Raw genomic sequence first — 23,865 nt, forward strand, 5'->3', positions numbered from 1 at the left:
CTCGTAATGATTACAATATAAGGACAATATTACAATATTAGGATAATATTTGAGAGTTTTGAAGTGCCTTGGGCCTTCTGAAATCCATTTTATTTTTTCCCAATTTCTGTTTAAATCCATCCATCCATCCATCCATCGGTCTTTGCATCAGAAATGATGCATGTGTGCAATCTGAACATCTCTACAGCTCAGATCTCTGCTTCATAACGAAAAGTCTCAGAAAAGTGTGTTCATGAGTACTTTGGTAAGTCAACAGGCTCAGAAACATCTCTCAAGGTTGACAGCTATGAAATTAAATTTGAATTGCCGGGGAATCAGTGAACAAACACACATAGATAAGAATACATCTGCTGCAAATGCACTTAGACAGGTGGAATGGATCGATTACGCCGCATATGTGGATTTTGATGCTCGTGGGCTGTGGACATGTTAGACTGTTTGGTGCACGTCCAAAAATTACCACCCTCGCTTTCGCCTGCGCTGTCGTTATTTACTGATACCATTCAGACGCTCCTTGAAGACTTTCAGATTATGAAAGATTACTGTCTGTACTGATACACCATTTTATGACAGTCTGTCCTCTAGAGCATAAAAACCATGTGAAGTGTTTTGCAACATAACTTGCAACATGATTTCATTCTCAATTGTCAGTTTGTTCTGGATTTGATAAATAGCGGACTTTTAAATTGCTTGTAAATCTCTCATTATGCTATATTATCACCAAATATTGGATTCAATCTTTTTGTCAGATTGTTTTCTTTCAGTTTTCTTTTTGGATCTGATTGATTGTAGGCCTCATTGATCTGAGCTTATGCAACTCCATTTTGGAGTGAAAAAAGTTCACGCAAGCTTATTCACGAGTTCAGATCACGATCAATCAGCTCCAAAAAGAAATACAAAATCTGTGCTAATTGAAAGTAAACAAGTTGACAAAAAGATTGTATCCAATATTTAATGATTATATAGCAAATTGATAGATTTACAAGGTCATTTTTTATCAGGAACAGCACAAGTGTAACAAGGTGGGAAACCCCCCCCCCCCCCCCCAAAAAAGTACAAAAAATATCCAATTATTTTTGGGAAGTTGTTATACCTTTTGTAAGAAAATTCAGCAAGTTTTAGTCCAGTGCAGTAACATTAACTAGCATTTGTGGGAAAAAGAAAATCGTCTCCAGATCACAAAGACTGGAACACTAAATGCGAGTTAAATTGAGTGATTGTACATTCTCTTATGGTCATGCATTTTTAATTTGAACATTTAACTAGCTTTGTGTTCCTCTTACTACAGTAAATAGTGTGAAATGCCACAGAATTTGGATGAAGTCAGAAGCAGGGCTGTACACTAACAAATGGCGATATGGACTAGTGTGTGTGTGTGTGAATATTAAAGACTGCATGTGTCATCTCACTATATGAGGACATGAACACTTGAACTTCATCTTCAGAGCTGCTCTAAGAGTCACTTCACAAGCATTTCACTGTTTCATTGGAGAAAACTATCGGCAGATACACTATCAAATGAAATGGTTAAAGGGTTAGTTCACCCAAAAATGAAAATTCTGTCATTAATCACTCACCCTCATGTCGTTCTACACCCGTAAGACCTTCGTTCATCTTCAGAACACAAATTAAGATATTTTTGATGAAATCCGATGGCTCAGTGAGGCCTGCATCGCCAGCAATAACACTCCCTTTTTCAATCCCCAGAAAGCTACTAAAAACATATTTAAAACAGTTCATGTGACTACAGTGGTTCAACCTTAATATTATAAAGTGACGAGAATACTTTTTGTGCGCCAAAAATAACAAAATAGTGACTTTATTCAACAATATCTAGTGATGGACGATTTCAACACATAGCTTCATGAAGCTTCGAAGTTTTAAGAATCATTTGTTTCGAATCACTGGTTCAGAGCGCCAAAATCACATGATTTCAGTTCACGAGGCTTTGTTATGTCATGTTTTGAAACTTCAATAGTTCACATGACTCTGGCAGTTTGATACGCGCTCCGAACAAAAGATTTGTAAAGCTTTGAGTGTTTTGAAATCACCCATCACTAGATATTGTTGAATAAAGTTGCTATTTTGTTATTTTTGGTGTGCAAAAAGTATTCTAGTCGCTTTATAACATTAAGGTTGAACCACTGTAGTCACATGAACTGTTTTAAATATGACTTTAGTAGCTTTCTGGGCATTGAAAAATGGAGTGTTATTGCTGGTGATGCAGGCCTCACTGAACCATCGGATTTTATCAAAAACATCTCAATTTGTGTTCTGAAGATGACATGAGGGTGAGTAATAAATGACATAATTTTCATTTTTGATGGATGGATGGATGGACGGACGTAAAACATCCTCAAGGTCAGTAAGGATTAATATGAAATTATATATCACCCTAATGGTATGTAATAATGGCTGTTTTATGTCTGAAGAGCCTGTAATATTGTGGCTGAAGAGCCTATAGTCTGTAATTCAGGGTCTGTGAAGCATTCACTGCTGGTAGGAGTAATCTTCAGGACTACATTGATTAGATGTACTTATCAAATCACATCCCACTGAAACACTGAACACAGAGCAGAATGAGCGCTTCACCAGACCCATCCGTCCATGACCTCGGGAACATGCAACCTGCTCAGAGCCGCAGGGAATCGTGGCACGAGAATGTGTGTGAGAGAAAAAGAAAGGATGGCGCAGTAAATCCCAAAGAATCTGCTGAGAACAATGAAACGCAGGACACCTCCATCTGGTTTTTCTGTAGCGAATCGAATGAGTGATGAGAGAGGAAGAGGATGAGAGAAAACACTTTTTGAGTTGTGTTGTATGGCCCTATCACAGCTTTACTCTAATATACGCTGTCAGATATGCAAAATTACAACATTTACGCATGCTTGTGTAACATCTAAGTAGGTTTTTGTATATTCTGAAGAGTATTCTCTGTGGAACAATTTGAATTAAGTTTTTATTGAATAACATCAATTTAAGTTGCGGCTTGTTCCTCACACAATTCTTTAATGGTGCCTTATTATTTTAGAAACCCCAGATGAGCATCTGTTATTGAGATGAATGGGAATGCTGACGCTGATCTTTCTCTAGGTGTTAGACCTTATTGGGTGAATTTTTTGTACCAAAATGTCAGTCATGACAAATGTCATGGAACTATGAAATATTGGTTTCCCTTACAAACGTTTACATTAAAAATTTAAATAATTTAAAATGAACTATCACCGTCATCATCATCATCATCTCATTCTGTTGTTTTATTGTAGCAAAACAGTAACTGGATTTGTGTTTTGACAGAAACTTTGGTTCTATATAGAACCCCATTGAATTTTTTTCTGAGAGTGAATAAGCTTTGTGTTTGTGTGTCCCTGTGCATAAGTAAAACAATGTCAATGACTGAGCTAAATACTGAGATGTATGGAATCACATGCATTCAAAAAGTAAGTTCATATTAAAGCACGATAGCTCACACACAGTGTCCTTTGAGAAAAGCCTTTGTTCAGAGGCCATAAAAATACAAAAGTGCTCAGTGCAAAGAGAAAATCATCACCAGTGTCTTTGTATAGATTACACACCTGATTTCATTAGGGCCTGAGCACCAAGGTGCGAGGAACCTCTTGTAATTCCTCTGATGATGGATGATGAACACGCAACAGGAAGTCAGCCATTTTGAATTTCCTCTACGATTTTTGTGCAGTTTTGGCAATTTCCAGGCCTCTTACTTTAATAAACTCCTCCTAACAGTTTTAAATGGATAAAAAAAACATTTTTAAGGCATTTCATTTCATAAAGACATTTTTAAGATAAAAATACATAATACATGTGCATAGGTATGCTGTAAAAATGATTTTTTGAAGTTGTAAAAATGTCAGATTTTTCTACTTCAGAATTTCACGTTTAATTGAATGTTACTCGAATGTTATTTCTTTGTAATTGTTTGTGAAATTTACTAGCAATTTCTGAGTGAAAATTCTTTCTACACCTAATTCTTTTTTCAGTGTAACTGTTTTTGAGGTTTCTGCATGTTAAAGTACGTGTCTGGCTGTCGCAGGTGTTTTTAAAATGCTGTCAGTGTGTCACCGCTGATGCTCATGACCTCCTCAGCACCTCGAAGATCAAACCAGCCTGGTAGTCGTAGATGAAGAGAGAAAGGAAAAGGACCGGAAGGGATGAAAGAGACTAATGATGTGAGGAGAACGTTGCTCTGTTTTACATGTCTGGGCTGGAGATTTAGGTCAGATATGGGGAATCAATGCATTCTTCCTTTAACTACATTTCCTAAAATATTCACAGTATTTCACTCTTCAGGAAGTCAAAGTGACTTATAGTGACATTAACCTTAGACGAAGTGTTTTAACATACAGAGAAATAACACACTTGACCTTTTTATGCTCAAGTGTTTAATGAAGTCTGTTGCAGGGTCAGAAATTAACTTTTCCATTTGCCCTTTGGAATTTATTTCCAGGGGCTTTTTTTTTTTTTTTTTTAAGGTCAGTTTTCACATGGCTTACATGCATTTATACAACTATTGCATAATGTTGTATAATGTAAATATCCTGCATAAAGTATATAAATTATTACATTAAAAAAAACATGAATTCATTACAGGGTAGGGATGCAATATTATTGCAATAATTAGTATTGTTGATTATTGCACCTGATATAGTAATAATGATTATTAATATTGATTAATAGAATACATAAAACAGTTTTTTGGGGGGGAAACGGCGGATCATATTTTTGTATGCAACACAGACAAAACAAGTTAAGATCCATTTATTTACACATTAGAAAATCAAGACTTCACTTTGGTTATTTTAGTAGCACGAAAAACAAAGAGAATTTCTTGATCACTGGTGACTAATGTAAACAACTCTGATTGGCCGCTGCATTAATAAGCTCAACAGAAACGTGTGTGATTGCTCAACTCTGCAAAAATACACAAAAATAAATCTTAGATGCAACGTGTGCAGATCTAAATGTAATGCACAATCTACACATCATTCATTTTCACATTTCACTTTAATTGCAACATTTGTAATAAATTTAGTTTAATTGTGCCCCCTTATCTTGAATTTGGGGAGTATTTTGTTAATTTTGGTTGCCTCAAATTCCCATTAACTTCTGTTGTTTTTATTAAAGCATGGATGGGAAACAGTTCATAAAGAGGTCAATTGCATTCACTTGTGGGAATGAGTAGATGGGGCGCACAGTTTCCAAAGTATAAAAGAACATGTGTTGTATGTATTCAAGCCAGTGTTGGCGTGCGCATGTGATTTAAGTGTCCAGAAGTGGCTGCAGATGGACAGTGCATCATTACACTGACATTTTTTGTGTAATGCATCCATACAGCCTGATTTCTGCAGGTTTATGTCTATGCAAATACAAATGCATCCGTACTCAATGCCGTCTGCCAAATCATTCCAAGTTTTGGAGGAATGAATCGTATTTGCAGATGGATCCTTCTAAATTCTATCTGAAAGTGGCCCCAATGAGGTGCTTTCAATCTCAGAATTTTATGACAGATGAGTTGATGTAAGCTGTATTTCATTGCTGCATGACTTCCAGTGCGATCTGAAATGCTTGTCATGTCTGAAGTTATCGACCGTCTCTTTTTTGCTTTCCCCTCTTTTCTAAATTTAATCATTAAGAAACAACAAGAGCTGTCAGATTTTCTTTTAGAAGTGTGTTTATTTTAATTTGTGCATCTCATAAAACCTGTCACAAAGTCTGGCTCATATTTTAACCAAAATCAAAAGCACTTTGAGCATACGTTATGTTTTTATCTTGAAGAAAATGAAGAGTATTTTTAGGATTTTCAGTGTAAACATATTTCTTATATTGTTCATATTTTTTGCTATTTGTTTTTATAGTGAATTGTGACCTGGACAATGTTTTGTGAGATTCACCCTGATATGTGGAAACTGAAGGTCATGTTAGGATTTCTAGTGTCTTGACTGTGTGAAATCAAAGGCAAACACTGCCAGAAACTGAGCTGGAGAGGTTCCTTCTCATCCCACACATGACCTCACAGGCCTGGCAGAACAACAAACACACACAAACACTCCCGCTCGTATGATAAAACACGCGCCGCCGCTGTCACTCACACTCCTCCTACTGAACACTGGTGTGGATGGATGTCAGGCCTCATACCTAACATTCAAGAGGAAGCAGGGTTGATTTTGTAATGAGAGAGGTTAGGATTGTGTCTTTTGGCTGTTTGTAGTTTATTTTCAGCCAGTATTTAGCTGCACAGCTGGAAATTCAGCTTCTCAGATGTTGCTCTTTCATAGCTCAGCAGACTGATGGAGTTTCTCAGATGTTTGTCCTAAAATGTATTTTTAGAAGTGGAAGATATAAACACTAACAAGATGGTTGATAAAAGTACAGTAAGCGGCTGTAATGTGTTGAATTGTAATGTGGAGATGTTTTGATCTTGGAACAAATATAAATGTTTGATTTTAGTGAGTGGCCTGTTTCCTCCTTAAATACTTTAGCATGAAAACATTTACATCTGCATTATTTCCTTTTATCCCTCAGGATTTGACGGAGGCGTTGACACGATCATTTGGATTTTTTTGTTATAAGAGTGACTTAAAATACTCATTTATGGTCATACAGATGATGTCTTTAGTAGAGCTGCATGATTAATCTAAATAAAACCAGAAATCTTAATATGGCATAGTGTGTTTATCAAATCGCAAAGCCTGCTATATAATTAAATTAATTTGCAAATGTGCTTATCAACAGAAGAGAAGGGCTCCCTGCGGTTTTCCCTAAAAATAAGAGTTTGATGGTTTCATTTTTTTAAATGAAGAAATTGGGACAGCCATAAAAATTAGAATAATTATAAAATATTTAAATAAAATATTGTTATATTTTCTTTTCTTATTTTCTTTTTTTATTTTACTGTCATATTGCATATTGAATATGCATAGTGAATTTTACAATAGTAATAATATTTATTATTTTGTTTTTAGCAATAATAATACTTATTATTATTAATAATATTTTATATTTATTGATATACAATCACAAAATATTGGCCAAATTATGCAGCCCTACAAACAAGCACAGCAAACGTGGAATTTTTTAAATTGCATTTTAAATCACAATTGCAGTTTGCAGAAAAATCACAATTAGAATTTCTCCTCAAGCAGCCCCTGTAGAAGCCTTGTCATTTTTACTTTTAAATGAACTAATTCAAATTGTAAACAAATATCCTCTAATTATGTAATGTGCATGATACTGATGACAAGTACAGTAACACAGTAGATAATTTTTACTTATTTTTACTTATTTGGTTTTTACCATGCTCATCTAGTATGTCTCAGAGCTGTAGTGTATTTACTGTACATGTCACTTCATGGCATCATAAATGCGCCTTAGTTTCTGCTGAAGGTGCAGTGGTTTATTTTGCTGTTCTGCGCAAAAGTCAAACGTGATGAAATCCGAGTGCTGATGGTACATTTTCAAGTCTTCCACACTAACAGATCAAAGTAATCCAATTATGAAAATGAGCTTATTTTCGCCCTCTCTCTCCTTTCTCTCTCTATCTTAATTTAAAGTTGTTCTGGGTTCTCTGAACACTCAGTTTTATCAGTGTGGGCTGCCGAAACAAAATCGTCCATCAGCGATCTGCCCTGAAATAATGAGCTCGTAAATGTGCAGAGGATGTGAGAGAGCGTTTGGTGAAAACTTTCTTTCTCTTCATTCATATTCCTCCTTTTTTCTCCTGCAGGTTTTTGGAAAACTCTCTGCTCAGTGCCGAGGTGAAAGAGGGAGAGATTCTTCCTCCGACCATCCAGAAGCTGATGAAAGGATACAACAAATACCTCCGGCCTTTCTTTGACAGTGAGGACATAATGAATGTTTAATGCATGCATGTGTATATTGTAGGCGCTTTACTCCCTCACATGTTCATCTGAAAACAGATTGATTGATGCTCCATTATATTATACATTCAGATGTGAATTCTAAATGTAATTAAGCAACAGCATCATCAATCAGAAAGGGAAAGAAAGACACTTAGAAATCACTAAGGACACTGTTTCATTGTACATGCAAAACATGTCAACGGTTCTCAGCAAGAATCTCTTTAAGCTGTAGTTGACCTGACAGAGAAATCTTACTGTTAATGTTAATGCCCATTATAGCTCCTCTTATGGCATCTCTGAGGATGCAGTGCATACTTGTGTTGCATTATTAATTGCGATGACGCATGCAATATGCATGCTCACTAGGGCTGCACAATTAATCGAATTTCTAATCACGATTACGATTACGGATGCCACGATTTCGTAATTGTTCAAAGGCGCGATAACAACAAAAAATATCCACTTATATTATTCTGCGTGCTTAAAGGATTAGTTCACTTTCAGCCTTCCGTATTCAACGTACGGAGAAAGTGTAAAACTCTTGCAGTTCACAAAGCTTATGCTACATCCTACTTCCCTATTCAACTTACGGAAAAAGTATAATTGACCTGAGGCCAGTTTACACTTTCTTCGTAAGTTGAATACAGAAGGCGGTCTGGCGGAAGCTAGATATTTTACTTCATAACTTGTTTAAATATGGATATTTTTCTTACACAAACGCATCACTTTGCTTCAGAAGGCCTTTATTAACCCCCTGCAGCCGTGTGAGGTATGTTTATGATGGATGAATGCACTTTCTTCAGCTCATACTCGTTGATTCCATTCACTGGCATTATAAAGCTCGGATGCGTCAGGATATTTATTAATATATCTCCGATTATGTTCATCAGAAAGAAGAAAGTCATATACACCTAAGATGGCTTAAGGGTGAGTAAAGCTTGGGGTAATTTTCATTTGAAAGTGAGCTAATCCTTTAAGATGTGTGTTTAAAGCATGTTACATTGTGAGAGGCGAATCATGACTACTTTAGAGTGTAAAATGTCTAACCCAGCACAAAAGAAACTACCAGTGACGTGTAAGTGTACGCTGATTGGTCGAACGTACGTGAAACACCAGCACCCGCCATTTTTTAAAAACCGTGTACACAGCCTATATATTTGCTCCATGAACTAATTCTACAAACATGGAAAACAGTGACCTCTCAACCTTACGCTAAGGAGAAAATTCAGCACGACTTTGAGCGGACCATGCGAAACATGGTTATGTATTTCTGCTCAGCTAGCGACATTGGGCATCAACCACACGGCAAAAGCTAAATCTTTTTCATACACTGTCTACTTTCTTTGTATAAGATATATATATTAGTTATATTAGATATATTAGTTATATCTAATAACGTATTAGACAGGACTGTTAAACAGATCGTAAACTAATGAAGAAGGAGAATGTGAGCACTGTGTGCTCAGTCTCTGGCTGAGCTGTTCTCAGCACCGTCAAAATAAAAGTCTGCCGCGCTGTCAAAAATAAAAGTCATAACAAGAAGTGCAGTTTTCATAACTTCAGAGTTCCTACTGGCGGTGTGAATGCAACCAAGAAAATGGCCCTAGAGGAACATTAGTTTTGGTGGCCTGGTAGCTATTTCCTATAACTAAGTTCCTAGAACAACATGGTGCGAAAGCCCTTATTATTATAACATGAATATGTTTACTTTTTTATTTAAAGAAGAAACCAATCCATTGTATATTTGACATTTGAGGCTTAATGCTATAGAAAAGCAATAACAATTTTCATGAAGAATGTTTTCAGCTTGGGTTATTTTTTACATAAAAATATGGCATGCAGTTGTTTCAAACAATGGTATAAAGCTATTCAAAACATCATTCAATGTAATTGTGATAATCATAATTAATAATCGCAATTACAATTTTAAAGCTGCTGTCCATAACTTTTTTTGATTAAAAATTATCCAAAATCAGTTTTTGAGCAAGTACATAACCAGCCAGTGTTCAAAACTATCTCCTTACCTTAGCTCGATTCACAACAGTAAGCTTGTAATAATGTTTTATAATTCGGTGGTACTGGTGGGTTTTCATGGGAAATTTGAGTATGTCGCCGTTTGTCTCTGTGTCATTTTGTCACGTCTGTAAACGAGTCCCAGTTAGTAGGCTATATCGCATGTGAGACGGATCATTTATAACCTTTTGTCACAGCAGCTGCAATAATTAAACTTATCATTTTGATGGTATGGTATGACAAATAAATGTTAGAGATTAGATCTATAGGTAACGCTAATACACACCAAATACACAGTCATGCAATGCTGATGTTGTTAATGTTAACAATTTGAGAAAGTATACCAATAATAATAATTTGCACAGTTTGACGTGATCCGAGCTAAGCGATAGATTTAGATTAGATTTAATCACTGTAATGCTTTTTTCCCCCAGTCAGAACAAAAGTGGCAGACATGTTACTTACTTGTTCAGATGACATATTCCGTTGAAAATTCTTACTTTGGCCATACTTCCAAGACTATAATCTGTGATTCCAAAGTACAGTATCCACACCGATGTGGTGATTGACAGCAAACATTAGATTCATCCACGCTGAGGAGTCGTGCCGAGGCACAATGCACGTAAAGATAATAATTCCGCAAACAACTGCAATTGCAGGTTTCAAACAGAGATGGCGACAAAGAGGCAAAACTACGGACTGCAGCTTTAAGGGAATAATTCGACAATTATGACTTTTGTCATAATCGTGCAGCCCTAATGAAAATAAACTAGGAAATAAATTCAGCACACACAGGTTAGATAAACTCATTGCTGTCTGTGTGTCTCTCCTCGTCTCCTCCTGTTGCTCCTGTTGTAAATTATTGATGTTTTTCTGTTGCTTCTCCAGCAGTCTGGTCTCTTACCAGCATCACTTCACTCTCTACTCCACTGTTTCTCCAACAGAAATCTATTTTAAAACTGTAGTTTGTCAGCTTATAACTTAAAGTCGGCATGAAACAAAAGTTGCTGTAGTCTTTTCTCCCCATATATTCGAGTGAAACGGCTTCTGGAACAAGAACAAATGTAGGGCGGGGCTTGATTTTGTCTGTGGGGAATTGATTGGATGGTTGTGGTTTGCTATTAGTGGATCTCATGTGAGTGACAAGTTGTCAAGAGGGAGGGGAAGTTATTCTGATTCAAGATTACGAGACACATGAATTTAAAACAATAATGATGTGCTTTTTTAAAGCCATTTAGGAGATAATAATAAGCAACTAACAAAAGTATTCCTGTAAACAGTAGATCATGGTGCTAGCAATGCCAAATTCATGGGTTTGATTCCCAGGAAATGCATGAACTAATGAAGTGTAAACCTTGAATGCATTGGATTAAAGCGTCTGCCAAATGCATGAATGCAAATGTAAAAGTAGCTGACTAACTTAAGCTGTTTAATGAGACAAAGCTCCAGTTAACTCCAGTACAGTTTGCAGTTGGTATGAAAGCAATCTGCTTTTGATGGCAAATAATTTGCATCTTCAATGTTCCCCGTCACACATACAGTATAATGTATTTCTCACAGCTGCTTGTCTCAGAATAAATTGCTGTTTTCTGCTCACATCCTTCACATCTCTTGCAGTGAATTTGCGGCAGAGAAACGCGAGCACCGTTCTGTGTGTGATTTACTGGTGAATCCAAAGGGACAAACACTTCAATAACAGTGAAAGTCATTGCCTAGTTTCAGTGGTAAACAGCTGCTGCTTGTATTCACCCTGATAATCACATACTGTGGACCCCAATGTACAATGGAATTGAATCAGCTCAAATGGCGAAACCAAATGTAAAAACAGCCGTAGAAAGAGCAGTATGTGTACGGAAAACAATGATGGGAGCAGTTTTGATTATTGCCTCAGCAAATATTCAAAATCCTGTTGTGTTCCACTGAAGTCATTGCTGTTTTTTGTTTGTGCGCAAAACTGTTTACCACATGTTCACCCAAATCATCTACATGACTCTGACTCACTGTGTTACGTCGTAAATGTAAAGATTTAAAGAAGTAAAACATATGCTTTCCACTTTATCAGCTTTAATGAGCAGAGAGTACAGCGCGGAGTTTCGCTCCCAGGGTTTCCATCTTTAACAGCGTTTCTAAGAATGATTATGTGCTGCAGAGCTGTGTTCTTGAAATGCACATGACATTTACATGCCTTCTCTCCATCTCTGTTCTTTAGATGGTCCTGTCACGGTGGGCATGAGTTTGGACATCGCCAGTATTGATACGATTTCAGAGATCAACATGGTGAGAGGATCAGTGCAGCTTCACGCATCTGTGATTAAAATATTTTAAATACAGCAGTTTACATGAATAATAACTTGAACATTCTAATGTGCTAGTTATTTATTTAGTTATTGCTAATAAACATTTCTCATCCCACACCATTATTATTATTATTATTATTATTAACAACAACAGTAATTTAAAAAAAAAAATATTGCAAAAAATGAATAATGGAAAATAAATAATTTAAAAAAATGATGTATTATTATTATTACTGATATTTTAATTTTTAAATCACAACAATAATGAAAAATAAATAATTATTAAAAAATATTTATTATTACTATTATTCTTTGTTTATTAATAAATATAATACTACTAATAATTCAAAACTATATTTAAACATTAATTATTATTATTATTATTAATTTAAAAATACAGAAAATAATATTCCCAATAATGAATGAATAAAAAATAAATAATAATTACAAATTATTAATATTATTATTATTATTATTGATGATGATGTTTATTTTTTAATGACATCAATAATAAATAAAAATTAAATAATAATATTTAAAAAATATTATTATTATTAGTAGTATTATTATTTGTTTAATAATAGTAAATAATAATAAATAATAATAATTCAACATTTATTACTATTAATTATTATTATTATTATATTATATTTTAAATGACAACAATAATGGAAAATAAATAATTATCAAAAATTAAATATAATATTAATAATAATTCAAAATAATATTTAAACATGTATTATTATTATTCATTTAAAAATACAAAAGAATAATACTACTAATAATAAATTAATTAAACATAAACAATAATATTTACAAATTTATTATTATTGTTGTTGTTTTTATTTTTTGACACCAATAATAAATAGTAAAAATAAATAATATTTAAAAAATATTTATTAGTAGTAGTATTATTTGTTTAATAATAATAATAATAATAATAATGATAATTCAACATTGATTATTATTATTATTATTATTATTATTGCTTGTACTTAAAGTTAAGGGTTTGTTCAAATTCTTTACCTCAAGTATTAAACTTTGGCTCATCCCACACAATTTCTAATACGCTGTTCATAAAATGTTTGTATATTTTGCTAAATCCCAGGATACTCTGCTGTTGTATTACAAGTACTTCATTCCTTCATGATTGTCCTGCATGGTTAAATCCTGTCCGCAGGACTACACGGCCACCATCTTCCTACGGCAGCGCTGGACGGATGAGAGGCTGGTGTTTGAAGGCAATAAGAGTTTAAGTCTGGACGGGCGACTGGTGGAGCTGCTGTGGGTCCCAGACACCTTTATAGTGGACTCCAAGAAGTCCTTCCTCCATGACATTACAGTGGAGAACCGATTGATCCGGATCTTTCCCAACGGAACGGTTCTCTATGCCCTCCGGTGAGAGTCTGTAGCACAGATGTATCGCTGTGAATCCGTTTAAGCGGTCTTGATGTTTTGCATCGTGCTTAAATGTCTTGGTTTATGGATGTTGGGATTTTTCTACTGGAAAACAAGACTAAGATACTGATTAAGTATAGGATGTTATGCAGCCTGTGCCTCTTTGAATTACATTTAAATATCAGAAATGATGAGAATATCTGAACTATGTGTTTTCTGTAGGATCACCACCACTGTGGCCTGTAACATGGACCTGACCAAATATCCCATGGACAAACAGACGTGCACATTACAACTGGAGAGCTGTAAGAAAACTCAAGCATTTTCCATCTTTTACTGTGTCTTTTAAGTGTTGCTCTGGCAACAAGCTGATGTTTTTGTGGCTCTTTTTTGTGACATCTCTACTCATATAACTGCACAATGTTTCATATTCATATTTTGTAAGAACATGTTGGTGTTGCACAACTGTAGAAGTCGCATTCAAATATGTTAATTTTCCTTGCACTTGTATGCGATGCAAATGTGCAGTTGCATAAGGTCATTTATATAAATGAATATTACAGACAGGCAGAAATCAGTCAAAATTGCCCTTGAGAAGCATTTGGCATGATATGTGTGTGACAGCCACTAGATTTGGGTCAATTTTGTGTCCCATGAAACCTGATTTGCTGTCGTTTGGGCCGTAAAGCTGCTGCCTTTATCTTTGTCTTTATCGCTCCGCCTGTCTGTCGTTCTCTGATCTTCTCGTTCTTCTTTAGACGCCTGTGAGTTTTGGATGTGGCTCTCTTCCACGTCTTCTGCTTATGCTTAAATAAGAGCACAGCGGCATGAAGAGTAGGAGGGTTAGAGGAGGTTCTGAAGTCTCTGCCTGTCTGTCTCAGAGTCGCCCACAATCCGTAGAGTCTTTCACTAATGACACGACAGAAAGCTACTAGCGGCCGCCCATGGGTGAATTTCAAGATACGTCTGAGTCGTACCACATTCCGCAAATTAAAAGGCAAAATAAGGAAAAAGCAACACGCGTCAAACGTCTTTCCAGACATGAGAAGCATTTATTAACATCTTGTCCAACAAAAGACAACATTTAATAACATGTTTTTACTCCAAATTCACTACATAACGGCAGTTGAGCATCCTTCTGAGATGATGTGGCTTCTTACACAGAATAAGGCAGTCGTGTGTTTATTAATCATGTTTGATTAATCAAAGCTTTTCAATCTTCTGTTTATTCAGCTACAGCGATATGACGCGTTATCTACTTCTGCGGCAGGGCATATTTAGAGTTTCTGTGCAAGAGCGCCCTCTGACTATCAGATGGAGAAGCATTTACTACTGATCACAGAGCCATTCAGCTCTGCAAATAATCGCAGCCTTTGCCAAATCGCGTGCTGTTTAATTGCAATAAATTGTGCAGCCCTAATATAAACATTCTGTGCAGTTCTTTTGCCATTACATTATTGTATTTTTCATAAAAATATTATTTAAAGGTGCAATGTGTAAAATTTAGTAGGATCTATTGATAGAAATGCAAAATAATATACATAACTATATTTTCAGTGGTGTATAAAGACCTTACATAATGAACTGTTATGTTTTTATTACCTTAGAATGGGCCATTTCTATCTACATACACCTCAGGTCCCCTTACATGTTAAAGTGTTAGTTCACCCAAAAATGAAAATTCTGTCATTTATTACTCACCCTCATGCCGTTCCACACCCGTAAGACCTTCGTTAATCTTCAGAATACAAATGAAGATATTTTTGTTGAAATCCGATGGCTCAGTGAGGCCTCCATAGCCAGCAATAACATTTCCTCTCTCAAGATCCATTAATGTACTAAAAACATATTTAAATCAGTTCATGTGAGTACAGTGGTTCAATATTAATATTATAAAGCAACGAGAATATTTTTGGTGCGGCAAAAAAAAACAAAATAATGACTTGGTAATGGTCAGATATAATGATCGGATTTCAACAAAAATATCTTAATTTGTGTTCCGAAGATTAACGAAGGTCTTACGGGTGTGGAATGGCATGAGGGTGAGTAATAAATGACAGAATTTTCATTTTTGGGTGATCTAACCCTTTAAGTAGTCATTTTGTGCAGGCATGTTTCTACAGTAGCCCTAAATGGACAAACTATGTTTCATCAATATGATGTTGTTCTTCTAAATCGTTCCTGTTTTTAGAGGCAGTTTCCATCGTCACTACATTGAATACGCACAAAGAAGTAGTAGTAGTAGTAGTAGTTGTTGTCTGGTTTATTAGAAGCAGAGACTGTTCTTTGTTAGAAGTAAGAAGAAACCTCATTGCTTGACTGTCTACTCTCTGCTGTCTCAGACGACGACATCTTTGTCATGTGTCAGCCAGACGGCCACCGTTGGTTGCAGTTCGCAACCTCACCGCTAGATGCCGCTAAAATTTACACACTGCACCTTTAAGCGGATTTTGCACCAAATTTTAAAAGGTCACAATTTTTTTTATCACATAAAGGATCACATAAAAGATCACATTTTTCGCAATGATTTTTCAAACATTATTATTTGCACAATCTTTCATGTGAACAGTTCCTTTGCAATTTGCAAAAGTGTATTTTTCATGCATAGATGATGTAAGCACATTTTGCACCAAATTTTTAAAGGCCAGACTTTTCAGAGTTTTATTTGTAAAATAATTATTTGTAAAATATTTCATATAAACATTCTGTGCAGTTCTTTTGCAATTTTAAGTTTATTTTTCATGTAAATATTATTTAAGCATATTTTGCACCAAATTCTGAAAGACCACATTTTTTCACAGAGATTTTTTAAAGGGAATTATTTGCACAATCTTTCATATAAACGTAATGTGCCGTTCTTTTGCAATTTTTAAGTGTATTTTTCACAAAAAAAAGATGATTTAAGCACATTTTGCCCCAAATTTGAAAAGGCCAGAATTTTTGCAAAGTTTTTTTTGAGAATTATCTTTCATATGAACAGTCAGTTCTTTTGGAATTTTTAAAGTGTATTTTTCCATAAAATGATCATTTAAATACATCTACTAACGATGGTGGGCACATTTCTCGCTATAGATACTTCAGCAAAGACAATAAGCTCAGATAAAATGGCTTTTGCTCACTGATCACTTCAGTTGCGCTGTGCTTTTATTAGAAAACACCCAGAAATGGCAGCATGAAGTAAATACCATCACATGACAATATCCAGTAGGTTGCCACAAATTAATCTTAAACTTGACTACTTGTACATCACTTGTCTGAACGCAAATGCCAAATACAATCATTTTGAACATCAAACCGTGTGATGAATGCCAGATGTGTCTAGTCCACCCATTCTTATGCAATCTTGACTTCCTCCAGGGATATTTATTTTTAGAAATGTACAGTATTCAGCTTCATATCGACGTAGAGCTCGAAGGCATCTGAAATTGAGCTCAAATATTTATTTGACGGTGACAGGAGCCGAGAGATTCTCCATCTTTGTGTCTGATCATTTCTTATGGAGACGTGGTAGATTGAGGGGCCTTTGTTTCAAACGAGGGTCTTTAAAGTCTCGTTGTGTTAGTATCGCATGCAGTTAACACAGAACTCACACCCTGCTGTTGTTTCTGCAGTGCAGTGTTTCTTAAATCACGGGTTACTGTACAGATATATAATGTGAGAGTGTCGCACAAACAGTAGTGATATAAACACTCCTGCTGTCATGTGCCATTATTGTCCTCAGGGAGTCTGAGTAACTCATGGGAAAATACACATTAATGAACGTCACATGCATCTGGTGCAAGAAAACAGATCTTACAGCTGCATATTATCTGATTACTGTGACACAGCGCCACCAAGAGGACACATAATGATATTACACACTGACACTTGTGGGCATTTATCTTTGAACAATTACAGAGTTTTCTGATACAGTCACTTACACATCAATATATGTGTGTATAGATATTATTAATAACTGAATATGTAAATAAATATGAATTAATGCATTCACACCTCAAGCCTGATTTTATGCTCAAATCATTTTGTTTTATTTTGTAGGGTTGTTCACAATGTGGTGACACTTGAAAATTAACCTGCACATATCAAACTATCTTCTCCTGCTCATCAAATTTCATAATATCATTTAATCTGGGATCATATTTTGAAAAACGTTGGACATTTAGTTTAAAATCTCTGCTTAAGCATTTGAACTGTTTTCAAAACAACCTTCACAACATGTGAGATCTGATGCACAATTCATTTATTTATTCACTGAAGACTGGAGTAATGATGCTGAAAATTCATCTTTGATCACAGGAATAAATTACTTTTTACTATATAGAAAACAGTTATTTTAAATTGTAATAATATTTCAGTGTTTTTACTATATTTTTGATCAAATAAATGCAGACGAGACTTCTTTCAAAAACTTTTAAAAATCTTACCGACCCCAAACATTTGAATGGCTTTTCTGTGTAATACTTATAGTGCAATTCATAAATTATTATATGATTCAAGGGTGAATTTTGCATGCAATTAGGATGAATATGACGAGACATGTCTGATCTGTTTCCCACATATGAAAGTGTGATCTTTACATGTGCTGTTCATACTGTCATAATAGCAGAACTGTTCCTTTGTCCACAGGGGGTTATAATGTCAATGACGTGATGTTTTACTGGGCACGTGGGAATGATTCTGTGAGTGGTTTGGACACTCTGAGGCTGGCCCAGTACACTGTAGAGGATCATTACACCTCAGTGTCTGAGGCCGTATATGAAACAGGTACACAAGGCCACAAATACGGTAGTCAAATATCTGATGAGCAGTTTACTAAAATATGCTAGATCATAATTTCATCAAAAATAGCACCAAAACAGGATTGTCTGTGTCCATGTTTCTTGTTTATGGCAGATTATTGCTGATTATTACAGATTATCACTATCCCAGCTAACAGGAAACATTCTCAGAACTTTGGCAAACGTTCTGGCAAGGTTCTCTCAAAGTTATGAACCAGTGGTCTTCTAGTAACGTTAACAGAACGTTCGTTCCAGGCTTTAATAATGTTCTCAAAACCTTAGCGCATTTACATTATTTATACATCATTCATAAAATGTTTTTCTGAAATGTTTTAGTTGGACATTTTTTAAATGTTACTACTTGTTTCAGAACATTCAGAGAACATTCAAAATTAATGTTCCCATAATGTTTGCAAAATGGAATATTCCCTCAACGTTTGCATAACCAAGAAAAAAACTTTAAAACATTTAAAAAACTGGACATTTTGAACATTCAGAGAACATTCAGAAATAACTTTTTTATAACTTATTGGGAATGTTAGCAAAATATTATTTAAACATATTTATATAAACATATTTTTGCTAGCTGGAATGATGATCAGTGTGAGTTCAGGTGTGACTCCTGAAAAATAATTTGGTGAATTCACTCCCGTATAGAGGGTATGCATTGACGTCACTTTCCCGCCAGAACACGGTCCCTCAGCTGGACTGAGTGACAAAAGAACCTGCTGCATAATTGGATTTAATAAGGGAAACTGCAAAAATGCAAGTAAAACAAACAATTACACTAAAGTTTGAGCTCGAAAGTGTTCCTTATAACATGTCAAGGAAACCTAATCCATGGATATTGACATGCAGCCAGGAATCGTGTTTCCTGACATTTATATGTGCCTGATTTCGACGCCGGGGAAATACATAAAGCAAATCTACCAGTGAACGCTTTATATAAATACAATATAGGTAGGTCTAAATCGGAGCGATCACTTCAATGTTATATATATTGTCATATCGTCCAGCCCTAAAACTGGTATAGTTTTTGTCAGTGTTTATTTAAAAACACCCAATTATGCAGAATATAAGACAGTAAATATTTAATTGATGAGTTGTCAACACAATATATAACAATACAATATATAGGGTATGATTTTACCCCAAAATCCATCGTTTTGACACAAAATGATAACTGCAAATCCATGTTTCTCTGCCTGGAGTCCATCTGTTTCTGTGAATTGCAGCGATTCACTTGCTTCTTTTTTTCTGTAGCTTTTGGCAGTCTGTAAAAATATACCTCAGATTTTGTGTCAAAGCTATTTGTACAGTCAATCGCAAAGCTCTTTCCCGTTTTGGACGTTTTGTGTGTTTTTCGCGGCATTCACGCTGAAAACCAATGCTGCCACTCAGTCTTTTTGCCACTCAGTGGGCGTAACCGCAGTTATAACGGTCGACGGTGACGTCACGTGCATACCCTCTATTTGGATGTGGTCATTATTCCCATAATTTTAAGAGTGACATATAGAAACCACTCCAATAACTTCTAAATCTCTGATTTATTGATGGTCTTGAAGCAGAAGACTTTCTACTTTAGCATTAATGTTTTATATCACTGAGAAAAGATTCTTTGATTCTCTTCCCAGGAAATTATCCCAGGCTGGTCTTTCATTTCGAGCTGAAGAGGAGCATCCTGTACTTCATCTTGGAAACATACGTGCCCTCCAGCCTGTTGGTGGTTCTCTCCTGGGTCTCTTTCTGGATCAGCCAATCATCTGTCCCTGCACGCATTTGCATAGGTACAGTTAGCATTTCATTGACTGTGTAATTTTTATTTTGAAAAAATAAAATAGTTTGAGTGATCCCCAAACTGTTCCTCTAGAATGTTACGCTGAAGAAAAGACATGCAGATAAAACATAAATTAGTTCCTTATACTAAGTGGAGATTTAATATTTAGACCCTATTTAGACCAATACATTGGAAAGAAAGTTTATGACTCATAAACACTCAGCAGGCGTTTCAGCAGACTGTGTGCTGTCTGTGCTTGTTCCAGGCGTGACCACTGTCCTGACTATGACCACACTGATGATGGGTGCCCGCACATCTCTGCCCAATGCCAACTGCTTCATTAAGGCCATAGACGTGTACCTGGGCATCTGCTTCAGCTTCATCTTTGGAGCACTGATTGAGTATGCGGTGGCCCACTTCTGCACGCTGCATCACCCCGACTGCAACAACGCACTCATGGTAAGAGAGGCCCGAGGGCTCTGCCTTCATCATCATCATCATCAGCATCATCATCATCATCATCCTGTACTCATCAACATCTGTGGTGTTTTATAAGGTAAGCAGCACTATTATTGCTCATACTGTACTTGTACTGGGTGTTAAAGTTGAGGGTATGCGTCGTCTTGCAGTGTTTGTGCTCCAGACATGAATGATTCCTCAAATCATGTGTGCAGTTCTACTTCACTAAGTCATCAGATGCTCCATTCACCCACTGAATGATAAAACAGGTGAAAAAAAAACCCGGACGCACACTGAAGGAGGAACCCGAGTCACATCTAAAGACCAGAAGATCACAGAGATGCTTTTCACACTAGACATGAAGGAAACATCTAGCAACCACCCAGAACAACTTAGAAAGCACATAGCATCCACCAAAAACACCTTAGCAATACTGGTGGATTTAAGCATGTGACGTCTTTAGGGAGAGCAGGAGTGGGAGACGTTCTAAATCAACACAAATTGAAATTATGGTAAGAAAAGGGTCTAAGCCACCAGAAGCCCATTTTTCCATTTTAGGAAAAAAAGAGGAAAAAGGAGGAGGGGAAACATTTAAAAGATAAAGGCATGTATGCTGCTATTACTCATCTTGTGATAATATTATGCATATGAAGAGTTCAGATGCAAAAGCCGCTAAACACCACCTCCGTCAAAAAAGAGACAATGATATTGAGAGGATGCTCTCCGCACATAGTATACGTTCAACAAATACTTTCGCTTCAAATCCGCTAAATCCCACCATCAGCCCATTCAGAAATACCGGTTTGTTGGCAGAAACTGCTAAACACCACTTCCCTTTGTCAGCAAAAGCCTCTAAGTCCACAGAAGAACCAATCGGAAGATGTGAATCAAATAATATGATTTCAAGATGAATGTCGGTGTGCATGTGAGCCGGCTTTCAATTGCCAAGCTGCAAGTTTTTATCATGTTTTGTCCGTCGTTACACTGGCAATGACAGAATTTCAAACAGTGTTCCTTTTGCTGCTGTAAAACTGACAGAAACAGACGTTTTACTATGTCTTGATGTCCAAAGAGGTGGACTTAGAGGTCTTTGCAAAAAAAAAAAAAGCACACATAGACTTAACTGGTTTTGCAGCAAAAGACAGTCACAATGAATTGACTAGTTTTTGAATTGACTAGTTTTTTGAAGTGGCATTTCAATGACTGACTAATACCCTTGTAACTATTAACCTAATAAATATTAACATTGCCATTAAATTGAAATTACTGAACCTAATCCACCTTATTCCTGACTAGCCTACTGCGTTTCGAATTATGGGTTGCACTTCCAGTTTGGGGAACTTCCATTTAAAAAGACTGAAACTAATCGTTTCAAATCATAAGGTTGCCCTACAAATAAAGCTTATCCGTCAGTTTGACTGAATGAGCTGTCAATTTTTCTTTCATGTTTTATTTTCAGACATCATGAGAATAACGTAACGTTTGGTATTTTAACATAACATGTTATAACAAGAATATCTATGGCAAGAGCTTTTTTCAGCCGCTGCTTTCTATCCTCGTGATTATTTTCTTTTGTCCCTTTGCATACCGCTGTAATAGTATGAAAAAGGACAACATATACTGCACATTTGTGGTCTGTTCTCCCGATATAATTTACGATATATACCATTAATAATTCACTGGAATGCACGAAGAATCTCTCGTTTTTCTCCTCAAAGCTTCACGGCTCTTTCCAGGTTTGTTTTCACAGGTAAATACAATTTATTATCTGTAAAAATGATGGAAATCACTTTGCAATAGTATCACACAATGCTGAAAGTTCATGAACATTTTTTATTAAGGCAATGTATATTACATAATACAGTAATAGTTATATTTACTATAGTTATATTTAACCCGTCCGTTATTGCTGTGGAAAGAATCACGCTTTTTCATGGCCTGTTGAAAGTACCCTGTTTGAAGTGTGAGTAGAATAATGTCATCTCATTGTACCCAGTTTTTAAAAAAAAAAAAAAAACGTATTATTGTGCTCATAGAGCGAGCCTTTCACTGACTGTTTACAGCTTAACGGAAGTTACACCCATAATTTGCGCAAAGCATCATGGGGCGTAGGAATAAGGTGGATAGGAGCCTGATAAAAAATGTTCATTTAAAAGAAAACATGTCAGACAGACTTAGAGGTTTTTGTATCTGAATTCTTCATGTAATAAATAGGCTAATATATTACTTATGTTATGCTATGTTGCTTGCTGTGCTATTACACATAGGGCAACAGTATTCCTTTTTCTGCTTACATAACTAGCTAACATAACCAGAGAGAAAAATGTGATTTTGTAACATAATGTAACTTTTTTAAGCTCACTTTATTAATGTTTTACAGTAAAGTTGTGCAATTTTGGGGGATTTGTTATTTTTTTTATTATTTATTTGCCTCAATTTGTAATAATTTAAATATATACATTTATATAAAATAGCAACATTTTATGTAAAATCCACTTGAAAAGATCTACATTTCTCAGTTTCATTCATGGTGATAACATGAAAAATATGATTTGGCTTAGTGGAGGATTGCTGCCATCTACTGGAAAACAAACACTTTTAAAAATAAAAATAACATGATTTTTTTAACTACAGCCACTAGATGGCTGCAGAGGATTACTCAATGGTTTTTCTTTTAGATTTATGTTTAGATTATAAAGTCATTATTATAATATTAAAATGACAAAGTGTAGCATTTTTTTTGTACTAAAGTATTTTGCAATTGTCACAATATTACAGTCAAACCTGAACATGCTGTTATGTGTTATATGGTGTGTGTGTGTGTTTATATGTGCTCCATTGTAGATGTGTTAAAGTGTCACTGCTTCATTTGTGTGTTAAATATGTGATTTAATGTGATTTTTGCACAAGTAAAAACCACTTACAATTTCTTAATAAAATTTCAGTTATAGTCTTTATCATTATTGTCATAATCACCGTGATCATCGTTATAATCATTTATTGTTTACATCATCATCTCATCAAATTTACTATCATACTTGTGGCCTTTAGTTTTCCTCTTATTGAACTTTATTGCTCATTTGCTTTGGTCTCTGTCAGTACGGTCATCACATGCATGACTGCGAGGAGGAGATGAACGGCATCGTCACCACCATCGCCAGCAATTCCTCCCGGGTAAAGAGACGCAAAGACTCTCTGGCCTCGGCGCCCGCGTCCACCCCCGCTGGAGAGCCTGGACTCGTGCCCTCCAGCCCGACCGCCAGCGA

The 23,865-nt window shown here is 35.7% G+C and overlaps 1 protein-coding gene across 1 annotated transcript in view; it reads left to right on the forward strand.

The window, feature by feature from the left end:
* Positions 1-23,865, forward strand: part of LOC127525420 (gamma-aminobutyric acid receptor subunit pi) — a 50,601-nt gene that overhangs the window by 22,486 nt on the left and 4,250 nt on the right. The window contains 8 exon segments of the mRNA XM_051917957.1: positions 7,742-7,854; positions 12,100-12,167; positions 13,368-13,585; positions 13,808-13,890; positions 18,212-18,349; positions 19,998-20,150; positions 20,406-20,599; positions 23,699-23,865. Coding sequence (XP_051773917.1) covers positions 7,742-7,854; positions 12,100-12,167; positions 13,368-13,585; positions 13,808-13,890; positions 18,212-18,349; positions 19,998-20,150; positions 20,406-20,599; positions 23,699-23,865 — 1,134 coding nt within the window.

The sequence above is a fragment of the Ctenopharyngodon idella genome, chromosome 13, assembly GCF_019924925.1.
Source record: "Ctenopharyngodon idella isolate HZGC_01 chromosome 13, HZGC01, whole genome shotgun sequence".
Taxonomy (NCBI): Eukaryota; Metazoa; Chordata; class Actinopteri; order Cypriniformes; family Xenocyprididae; genus Ctenopharyngodon; species Ctenopharyngodon idella.